We start from the raw sequence: 12,372 nt of genomic DNA, 5'->3' as shown, positions 1-12,372 counted from the left end.
TTTCCTTGACTAAGACTAAATATATTTATAGTAAAATAGTGTTATCACTTATTAATATATCATAAATTTTATTTTAAATTTGTTATTAATTAGACATATATTAAATATGGCAAATTTATTTATTAAACTTTCTTTAACATGTCTTATTGGTTCTTTTTTGCAGCCTTATGACTGATGTTTGATTTGACAGTTATTCCCAACTACCTTTAGTAGCTTTCTCTTATTTTTTAATTGTTCAATATTAAAAGAAAACTTTGTTTAACATATTTTTCTAAATGCAGGGAAAAAAATAAGATATAAATTTTCTCATAATTTTATGAAAAGGATTATATAATAAAACTCTATCAATAGATTATATTATAAGTTGTTAATATATTAATTAATAAGAGAGAAATTAAATTAGTTCGATGAAATTTTCTATCTATATATTTTTTTTTTCTAAAATTTACTTTAAACTATCAAAATTAGTGCAGCCAATTATTTGTATACCACTATTTGATTCTATTGGTTGTCCTATTTAATACAGGGCATAATTTTGTATTTAAAGGATTGTGAGCCAACATTATTGAATGTAATTTTTTTATTATATTTATAGTTAATTTTAATTTGTATTGATATTAAGATTATTGAAAAGGTAAAATAGAAAATATATAAGAAATTGTCATCAAGATAATTAATAATAGAATAAATAAAGTTTACTTCTATTAATTTTGTGATACTTAAGTAGTGTTGTTGTGAGCAAAACTTAATATTTAATAAAAAAATGAATAATTTGAAAAATAAAGATGTAAATTGGAATATCTTTAATCAATTTAATGATTGGATGCATCCATGCTCAAATATAATGATTTAATTATTAAATTGCATCATTGTGGAGTTTTAATTCCCATTGACATTACCTCATTTTAATTAACCTCTACAATAGAGTTCTAATTCTTGTTGATTGTTCTATTTTAACTTTTTAACATCATTACGTGCAAAATCTTGAAAGTAAAACACCAGTTTCATTTCTAATATGTTAAGATTAGAAGTAGTAAATTTATGATCGTCATTTTCTTTTTCGATTACTTAATTGTTGTACATAGATTTTGATGCACCACAAATATTTGACAATAAAAAGTGTTGATAAAATATATAACGCGATTTTCAATTTTAATAAATTAATAAATATAATCAAATATGTATATGAAATGTTAGATAGACATTACCAATTTGAATTAGAAGTATGTGTTTGACTCTAAATAGAAATTGTCACCTTGGATTAGAAGTATATGTTTAACTATATATAATTTGAATATTTTGGTTAGGGTAAAGGAGAAACAAATTTTCTAAATATTAAAAAGAGCATCTCTATGATTTCCATTTGGTTGAGTGAGATGAAGACAACCTATCACAATCTCCTTTCTAATTCTACAACTCTTTTTTCCACTCTTTTTCCAAGGCATGCACTATTTCTTCATCTTTTGAATATTATCTATATTGTCTTCATCTAATTGAGTGTGACTTAAAAATTTATATGAATACAAAAATATTCAACTTGAAAAATAGAGAAGTGCATATTTTAATTGAGGATTAGACAATTTGAAGACTGTTGAAGGAAAGGGGGAATGGATTAATGCATGCACTATTTCTTCATCTTTTGAATATTATCTATATTGTCTTCATCTAATTGAGTGTGACTTAAAAATTTATATGAATACAAAAATATTCAACTTGAAAAATAGAGAAGTGCATATTTTAATTGAGGATTAGACAGTTTGAAGACTGTTGAAGGAAAGGGGGAATGGATTAATGCATGCACTATTTCTTCATCTTTTGAATATTATCTATATTGTCTTCATCTAATTGAGTGTGACTTAAAAATTTATATGAATACAAAAATATTCAACTTGAAAAATAGAGAAGTGCATATTTTAATTGAGGATTAGACAGTTTGAAGACTGTTGAAGGAAAGGGGGAATGGATTAATGCATGCACTATTTCTTCATCTTTTGAATATTATCTATATTGTCTTCATCTAATTGAGTGTGACTTAAAAATTTATATGAATACAAAAATATTCAACTTGAAAAATAGAGAAGTGCATATTTTAATTGAGGATTAGACAGTTTGAAGACTGTTGAAGGAAAGGGGGAATGGATTAATGCATGCACTATTTCTTCATCTTTTGAATATTATCTATATTGTCTTCATCTAATTGAGTGTGACTTAAAAATTTATATGAATACAAAAATATTCAACTTGAAAAATAGAGAAGTGCATATTTTAATTGAGGATTAGACAGTTTGAAGACTTTTGAAGGAAAGGGGGAAAGGATTAATGCCTTCTATTTGTGTTGACCATTGTTTGCAAATTTAGATTGTCTTAAGTATGATTAATAGTAACTAGAATATATAAATATCATATTATTTTCAATAAGGATAAGGTAATGTAATTCTATTTAATTTATTTGTATGTTTTAATGTTCAATTTTGTAGTTATTTAAGTTATTTTTCTCATTTAGTCTATTTAATCTAGACAATAATACAATAAGTAGTTGTGAAGTTATGATTTTTTTTTTTAATTTATTAATTTTAATAATATTATATTGGAATTAGAGTATAATATATATTATAATATTAAAAGTGTTATTTTTAATTTAAAAATATTTTAAAATAGTAATTATGTTTTTGATGTGATTCTAATTTTTGGATTCGATTGTGTAAAAGTTTTTGAATCAACATTTTGGATCACATTCTATGATCCATCATTAGGATAAAGAGAGTTGAAAAACATAAAATGATAAGCCACAAACTAGAACCATGCATAAAAAGAAGAAGAGGTTAGAGGAGAGATGACATGAGGTCCAAGGATGGATCCAATACAAGGAATAAAGAGACAAGCACCAAAAAAAAAAGAAGAAAAAAAGAGAGAACTAAAATAAGACAACTATAAAAACAAAGAAACACAACTAGCTAAAATCAATAAAATAACTAGAAGAACAAGAAGCCAAAAAAAAATAAAAATTAGAAAACAAAGGAAGAGAAAAGACAACAAATAATAGAGACAACTACCAAAAAAAAAGAGAGATACATATAAAAATAAAAATTAGGAAGCAAATAAATAAGGACTAATAATTATGTCTTTATTTTTTTGTTTTAATTAATTTCAATTTTTTGTGAATATATATGTATGTATACATTAAGAAAATACATTGACAGTTTTTTAAAGTATAGGGGAGTGCAATATCATGTAGGATTCAATAAATTTGTCCAAGTTTGCTTGATTGTGATTTTCAAAATAATTTCACTTCGAGGCATAAAGAATGATTCAAAATATAAAATGACATACAAGAAATAAGAGGTTTAACGTTGACCATGATGAAAATGGAAAGGATGACATATAATGCAACACAATAACAAAGTTGGAGAAGATGCCACGCATAATAAGGGACACAATATTCAATTTTTTGGTAGGAGCATGGTAGTATTTAGAGCGTAATTGACATGTGTAATTGAAATAAAATATGAATTGCTATCAATTTATACAATAATTTGGTCCTATGCAATCAAATAAAATAAAAAATTATAATTTATTTATTCTCAAAAATTATATGTTTACAAACATTTAGAAACCATACAAAACATAGTTAAATCATTGCTCTAAAAGATAAAAGCAAACGATAGAACGCTTCAAGAAAAAGAGGAAACAAAATGTAGCAAAAAATAAAGACTTGCTAAACTTAAAGAATTTGCATTCCAATCTAATGTCAATTCCATCTAATGTCAATCCCTATGATGGAAAGAATAAATTTGTTAGTAAAATATTTTATGCTAGATAAATATGGTATCAAATAATAAAATGAGGCTTCTTTTCATGGGAGCAATGTTATACGGACTTGGGATTATTAATTAATCTTTATATAAAATTTGATCATAAATCCAAAGAGAAATCCTAACTTCTTCACTTGTGATTGTTTGTTTTTTAGTTCCAACCTCCTTGCCTTGTTGTAATTGCAAGATTAGCATATTTCACACAAATTAAAACACAATCATAGGAAACTTCTTCTTAAATACAAAAGTTTAAACATTTTATAGACTACCACATAAAAACTATGAATACAAGGGTATTCATTTTTTTTCCTTCAAACTAAAATTTGTTATGTCTCTCTTATACCCAATTTTAATTTTCTTAAAAAATAAAACATATAATCAAATTTACACTAGAAGTGAAGTCGTCCTTGGTCTACTAGCGAAAAAGTTGAATGGACTTTAATGAATCCACCAAAGCTTGCAAAGCTATTATAACCCCAGTAATTTTGATAGAATGAAGATTCCTCAAACCTTAATTCTTGACTCTCATCCAAAAAGATTCGACCTAGGACTATGACTATGACTAGTAGGTCTATAGAATTGCAAGACTGATATAAATAATAAAACCCTCATCGAAAAATTCTACACTACAAAAAAACAACGTAGTTTAATATAATAATTTTTTAATTTTGTCCAGTATGTCTGACACCTTTAGCAAATATTCTTTATCTTTTCCTTCAGACCACTATTTCCCTGCAAGTCATCTGTCAAGAAACTGCTCTGCAGTTTTCATAGAAAAACTTCATCATAATTCAAAGGAAAACTGACAAGTATGGACTCCAACTCGATCCAAAGCTCTGCACTACTCCTTTCTATGTCCACCATTCTCTCCCTCCTCTTCTCTGCATTCATTGTGCTCTCAATTTGTAGTCATGCTGCAGATCAGGACACAATTCTTCTCAACTGTGGCTCCTCAAGCACAGTTCCGTCACAGGACAGGCGTATATTTGTTGGAGATCATACATCTAAATTCACTCCCTCCACCAGCACTGAGGCAGCAGCATCTGAACCAATTCAGTCCACTGAAATTCTCTACAGGACAGCCCGTCTATTCACAGCAAAATCCACATACACAGTCCCCATCACAGCCACTTCTCAGAGGCATTTCCTCCGCTTTCACTTTTACCCCTCTTCCTACAGCACCCACAAACTCATTGACGCTGATTTTTCTGTCAACTGGGGGTCGTATGTTCTCCTCCACAATTTCACTTTAGCAACTCTAAAACAGCCACATGTTATAGAATTTTGCATTCCTGTCACCAAACGGAAACAGCTTGAGATCATATTTACCCCTGAAGCAACCAATCCCAAATCCTATGCATTCATCAACGCAATGGAAATCATATCCATTCCAGATCGGCTGTTTGGGAGCCCTGCCATTATCCCTGGCTCCAATTTTCAGTCAAATCAATATAAAATAACCTTAAACACTGCCTTGCAGAAGCTGTACAGATTGAATGTGGGAGGGCACACCATATCTCCTGACGATGATAAGTATGGGAGGACTTGGGATGACGATTCGAAGTTTATATTTGGGGCTGCTATGGGTAGAACAGGAACAAATTCTACAGAGATCGAACAGGCAGATGATTTTGCGCCTAACGATGTATATGCCACCTATAGGTCCATGGATCCAAACTCCCTAGTCAACCTCAACTTCAATTTAAGCTGGGTTTTCAGCAATATTGATGCCAATTTCAGTTACCTGGTTCGTCTTCACTTCTGTGAGCTTCAATTGACAAAGGGCAACCAAAGGAAGTTTGACATTTATATTAATAATCAAACTGCAGAGGAAGCCTTCGATGTCATTGAAGTGGCTTCAGGCCCAAACATCCCTATTTACAGAGATTATCTCATCTATGTCCCTGCAGATGAATCTACTACTACAGACCTGTGGGTGGAGCTGCATCCCAACAACAAAACAAGGCCACCATCAGAGCGCTATAATGCTATTCTGAATGGACTGGAAATATTTAAGTTAAATGACAGTTCTGGAAATCTTGCAGGACTAAATCCTGTGGTAACTGAGGAAACTGAAGAAAGCACAGCGAATGGGCCTGTGAGCAGCCCTAGCAGTAGCAAGCATAAGGGCTATATAATTGGAATTGTATCTGGAAGTTTAGGTGGTTTAGTCAGTTTGCTCTGTTTGATGATTTTGAGCTTTGCTTTGAAAAGAAGAAGCAAGAATAGTAAGGGCTCCCATGAGAAGCCCTTTACTGCTGTTGCCGAACATGCAGGAGGGACAACAACTACTACTACTACTACTTCTACTGAATCTAGTGCATTCACAGGAATATCCAACAATGGATTGAATTCTGTAGTTAGCATATTTTACAGGTATGCAGTCTTGTTATTTATGCCTAATTTATACTGTGACAGAGATGCATGTTATAATACTTCATGGAATAGAAATATTACATCAATCTTGCAATAGGGTTTCAACATGATTACATAAAACCTTTCTTCCTAAAATGTCCAGGACAGTTACCATAGGTTATTTTTCCCCAGGAGGAACTAACTTGAAACATCTTTGATAATAATCTTAGGATTGCTATTTACAGTCAATATCAATTCTCAACTGAACATCTTCACCTCGTCACTCAACATTCATGTTGATACCATTGAATTTTTCTATTATAAGCAATGTCAGTTCTTCCCTGAAACTCTTCATATCCTCTATTCTGTGTTAGGAAGGGTCAACTTTAAACATTCCCTTACATCTAGATTTGCATAACCATTCTTTTCCTTGTCAAACATTATGCTGTCACTGTTTGGAATTCTCCTTGACCAACTAAGTGTCTCAAGGAAGATCCGATCCCTTCTACTGAATGGTACTTGGTAACCATCAGATTTTATTCAACTTGAGCTCCATCCTTAATCCTTGCATTGACTACTATATCCTGGTGCAGCTTAAACCAGCACAAAACCTTACATTTGGATCATGGAACAAACAGTGATGTGTATCTCATTGATTCATTGATATCTTTTATCTGATTTATATGTTGCAGATACTTTAGTTTTTCAGAGATCCAAGATGCAACCAACAACTTTGACGACTCACTTCTTCTTGGGGTAGGAGGGTTTGGAAAAGTTTACAGAGGAGAAATCAGTGGTGGCACCGGAGTTGCAATTAAAAGAGCAAAGACACAATCCCTCCAAGGTTCTCACGAGTTCAGGAACGAGATAGACCTATTGTCCAGGCTTAGGCACAAGAATTTGGTATCCCTTATAGGCTACTGTGATCAGAACTCAGAAATGTGTCTTGTTTATGATTATGTTCCCAATGGCACACTGGAGAAGCATCTCCATGGCAAGAACCCAGGAAGCACTGTTTTGTCATGGAAGCAGAGGCTGGAGATATGCATCGGTGCAGCAAAGGGCCTTGACTATCTTCACTCTGGGGCATTCCAGACAGTCATACACCGTGATGTAAAGAGTACCAATATTCTTCTAGATGAAAACTTGAGTGCCAAAGTTTCTGATTTTGGGCTTTCCAAAACAGTGGGCACATCCGATCAGAGTCATGTAACCACTGATGTGAAGGGGAGCTTTGGATATATGGATCCTGAGTACTTCTACAGCTTGACTCTTACAAAGAAATCTGATGTGTATTCCTTTGGGGTGGTGTTGTTTGAGGTGTTGTGTGCTAAACCTGCTGTTATGTCTACCCAGTCAGGGGAGAAGATAAATCTCTCTGACTGTGTTCTGGAGCATCTAAGAGATGATGCTCTGGAGCATATGATAGATCCCAATTTAGTAGGTGACATAACCTCAGATTCCTTTCAGATATTTGCAGAGGTGGGAGAGAAGTGTTTGGCAGGGGGAGGTGAAGAGAGGCCTTCCATGGCAGATGTGGTGTGGCACTTGGAGTTTTCCCTGCAAATACATGAAACTGCAACATGTCAAAGAAAAACAACTTGTGGTGTTATTTCTGATGAAGTTTGAATAGATGTGCCACTCTGTAGAGGTAGATTTAGTATCTATGAAAGAAACATGAAATGGAAAATATTGATTGTTTTTCTAGATTTGACAATCAAGATTTTCAGATTGAACAATAGTATATTAAATTTTGGAGTAAATTTTAAGTATAATTTTTAAGTGTATTTTTAATTGTATAAATCATTCGGTAAGATTTTGTTTTAAATAGTACATGCTGATCTTTGATTTGTTTAAGTGGTTCATTTGAAATCACATTAATAGGCATGGTCTATTGGGAAAGTTAGTTTGATTTTAGATGAGCCACCCAAACAAGTCAAAATTTAGAGTGTATTCTTTAAACTTTATAGTAAGTAATGATATTTTTGTTTAAATAAGATTAATAGACATTATAAATATATTTATAATAAAATATTATCTTATCATATATTAATATACAATTAATTTTATTTTTAAATCTATTATTAATTAGTTATATATATATATATATATATATATATATATATATATATATATATATATATATATATATATATATATATATATAGCTGCAAAGGGGCAACACCCTTGTATTAAACAAATGGAGAATACAAGGCCTAATTCAATAGGAGTGGTATGGGGAAAGAATCAGGAAGAAAACCCCCTACCATAGCTCTAGTCCTTAGACAAGAAAGACCAGCCCCGAAGGCTGGATAAGTACAACTAAATGCTGACCTCTTAAAGATGCAGAGGTTTTGAGACAAAAAGCAACCAATCTCAAAAAACAGAGAAACCGGAGGGCCTAGTGACAACCAGAGTCAAAGAGAGTCATCGGAAGCATCATCCACAAGCGCATTAGCCGCATCCAGGGCAATGGGACATTCAGTGCCATAGTTCGAATGAGCTGCTAAATCTGCCTTCTCCTTAGGGAGTCGGTAGTCGTTTGGAAACCACTCTTCGCCTAACCCAAAACCCCAGTCATTTTCATCCACAAGATCTCCATTCTCCAAGATCCCAAGGTCATCAGTACCCGCTAGCTCTTCATCACAGAGAAATTTTTCCCTCCAATCTGACGTGAAGCCGCTTTGTATGCCAACTGCTTTCAGAAGGAAATCAAAGTTCCTGGAGATGACAAGCCAGGTTGCTTTGAGAGATTCAAAATCTAGGGAATTAACAATCACAAGCTTCTTTACCTCCGTTCCATTGCTAAATGACATATAGAAATTTTGGGGAAGCGGAATTCTAAGATTGGCATCAATATTGTCCAACACAACATCTATGTCTCCCAACAGATGATGCTTAAACATCATTTGAGTAATCAATTTTGCTTTTTGATTACTAGTCCCCATGTAGATTATCATTGCAAGAAAAAAAGCTAGAATATTGGCATTGGCTCTGTACCTGTGGTAGGCCATAAGAAATTCCTTTCCCAAAATCCTCTTAAGGCTGTGGAGAATAAGAGGATACCGAGAAAATAGAACCTCTTGTAGACGTATGTCCGTGATTTCGCCCAGGAAAGCCATCTGGCGACAATTAGCTTCAAGGAGGATTGGGATCTCCATAGCGGTTCACCGAGAAAGAAAGCAAATTTATGGTAGAAAGAAAGGGTATTCCATTGTTAAATAGCAAGGCATCAAACCAGAGAATACGACACCATGCAAGCAATTCATACCCATTAAATACCCACACGCATGAGCTGCTGATTTCCAAATAACCATCTGCTCCAAAGCTCCTCAACTTGGTGTCAACTGACTTTAAGCATCTAGTGATCATTAGCAAATCTTGAGAGGATCTAGTCATAACTAGATAATAATAAAGTACACATGTATTTAATAGCCATGGGTCAACAACCGGCACTAATCAATGATGTCGGCAATGAGTCACATCACGGTGATTAGAAGAAACCTTAACAGGTTAATAGGGCAGACGATCATTCTCTCCACTGGAAACCATGATCATAAAGTAGAGAGGGGGAACCGCGGCTATCGGGAAGCAGAGCACCGGTTTGCTCCATAACCGAAAGGTGCGGAAAGAAACGGAGAGCGCACAGCTATCAAAAGACCCAACTGGAGCACGCCAACTATCAATAGACCCAACCAGAGATTGAGGAAAGCATGTCAACCGGCCCAACAGAAAATCATCATCGGTGGATATTCAGGTGGGGTCACTGACGGCTATAGCCAATTTAGAAAGTCTATCAACTTCACCATTACCTTCCCTGTAGATGTGGCTAACCCGATATTCATCAAAGGTAGCTAGCAACGCCAAGATTGGTTGCAACCACTGGTTAAGGAGCCAACTAGGGATGTTATTGCAGCGGATCGCATTAATAACATTTAATGAGTCACCCTCCAAATGAATTCTTTGCACCCCTAGCTCCTTCCCTAACTGAAGACCTCTTAATGCCGCTCTGAATTTCACTTCATTATTAGTAGCCATTCCAATCTTTTCAGAGATTTCTTTTATATAGAGACCATCAGAGTCCCTCAGAATGCAACCAGTACCACTTTGGCCCGGATTTCCTGCAGAAGCACCATCAAAGTTTACCTTGCTCCACCCAACCTCTGGCGCATCCCATTTCACCCCCACTCTTGGATTGGTCTGAACCATCGAAGTGCCCAGTCTGACGATCAATGGGATGATTAGGTTTGGAAGAACCAACTTAATCTTACAATCCCAGTTTGTGTACAAATTTTTCTTTAATGTTTTGGATTGGGCCGCCACATTCAGGAGCTCAGTCAGATGGTTCTCAATTTTCCCACAGAGAGACAGCAGGCTCATTGCTTTACCCTGGAAGATTCCGCGGTTCCTTTCTTTCCAAATTTCCCAAATCAGAAGTGATGGGAGGATGAGAAGCAAATCAGCAAAAATAGCCTTACCTACCAGTTTAGGCCATTGCAAAAACCACTTATCCAGCCCTGCTGGGAAGGGGCCGAAGATTCTCAGTTTTCCCATGAAATGCCACCAACATTGACTGGAGAATTTGCAGTGGAGAAGAAGATGATCTGCAGTCTCTTCCTGATCTAGACATAAAGTATATCTGCTGGGTCCATTGATACCCATTGAATGGAGTCTATCTTGAGTTAAGATCTTTCTCTAGCAAGCCAACCAGGCAAAGGAGCCCACTTTGGGAAGGAGGAGTTGATGCCAAAAAAGGTTAACAGGCCAGTCTTTTTTGTCTATAGCCGCTTCTTTCAGCTTGTAACCAAAACATACTTTGTATTTTCCATCGGAGGAACCGCACCACCTAATAATATCCTTATTAGGGGAAGGGAAAATAATCCTTTGTTGAGAATGTTAGTAAATAAGTCCTTTTGAAGCCGATCCAAGTCCAACTAATCCAAGGAGTTCCATTTCCATTTAGCAATACCATTTTCTTGGACCGGATAACCATAATCACAGACATTGTGTCCCCAGAGGCGACAGGTTTCTTCCATAATAGGTTGCAGAGAGGGTTTGTGACAAAGGGCATCTTCACCAGACCAAGAGTCAAACCAAAAGGAGGCAAGCCTGCCATTCCTGACCTCCCAGGTAACCTGATCGCTTATAATTTCCCTGTTGTCCATAATAAAATTCCAGATAGCCGAGCCTCTGGGAGGATTGTTGATAGTTAGAATCCTTTTAGGCTCCAGGGAGTCCAGATATTTATGTTTCAGGAGCCTTGCCCATTTCTGCTTCCCGCCACTACAAATTTCCCAAACCAATTTAGCACCCATAGCTAAATTCATAATCGAGATTTGGCAAATACCAGCACCACCTGCCTTTTTTGGTTTGCAGATCTTTTTCCAAGCTATCAAGGGAAATTTACCTTTGTCATCTGAACCATTCCAAAGGAAATTTCTCATTAAAGAAATCAATTCATCTTCAATTGCCACCGGTAATCTCAAGCAAGCCATGGAAAAAACCGGTAGTGCTGAAAGAACCGACTTTATCATGGTAAGCTTCCCAGCAGAGGATAACCACTTGCCTTTCCAAGTTGCAAGCTTGGATTTGCACTTATCAATGAGATGCCTCCAGTAGTGAGTTTTGTTACTGCCAATGAAGAGAGGGGCTCCAAGAAACTTCCTCGGGAAATTAGCAACTCCAAGATTAAGAATCCTAGATAATATAGCTTGCAAGTTAAGCGGAGTGTTGACAAAGAACACTTTAGATTTGTGCCAATTGATTATCTTCCCGGAAGCTATACAATAATCATCAATGCATGATTTGATTGTTCTAGCTTCCCTCCTGCAGGCCGAACCAAACAGAATGGTGTCATCAGCAAACTGAAGATAAGTAATTTTTTCAACCCTTGTTGCCACATTAACTCTAACCCAACGACCATCTTGCTGAAGAGCTCTTATGGATCAACCTAAACCTTCAACCATTATGATAAATAGAAAAGGTGATAGTGGATCACTTTGTCTGATTCCTCTTGTCGAAGAGAAGAAACCATGGGATGAGCCATTAACCAGAACAAAGAATTTGGGGGAAGAGAGACAACTTGTGACCCAAGTGAGCCATTCCTTGCAGAAGCCAAATTTATTAAGAACATCAAATAAGAAATCCTCGTCCACTATGTCATAAGCTTTCAGGATATCCAGTTTTAAAATCATACAGGAGTCCT

General features: G+C 34.9%; 1 protein-coding gene across 1 annotated transcript; it reads left to right on the top strand.

The window, feature by feature from the left end:
- Positions 1-4,462: 4,462 nt before the first annotated feature.
- On the top strand, positions 4,463-7,954 carry LOC131039741 (receptor-like protein kinase FERONIA). Its single transcript, XM_057972578.2, has 2 exons — positions 4,463-6,188; positions 6,860-7,954. The coding sequence occupies exons 1-2, from the start codon at positions 4,624-4,626 to the stop codon at positions 7,794-7,796; spliced, it is 2,502 nt and encodes an 833-aa protein (XP_057828561.1). The 5' UTR covers positions 4,463-4,623; the 3' UTR covers positions 7,797-7,954.
- Positions 7,955-12,372: the final 4,418 nt, after the last annotated feature.

This window comes from Cryptomeria japonica, chromosome 6 (genome assembly GCF_030272615.1).
Source record: "Cryptomeria japonica chromosome 6, Sugi_1.0, whole genome shotgun sequence".
Classification (NCBI taxonomy): domain Eukaryota; kingdom Viridiplantae; phylum Streptophyta; class Pinopsida; order Cupressales; family Cupressaceae; genus Cryptomeria; species Cryptomeria japonica.
Note: the sequence above shows the minus strand (reverse complement) of the source record. Positions and strands in the feature narration are given on the sequence as shown.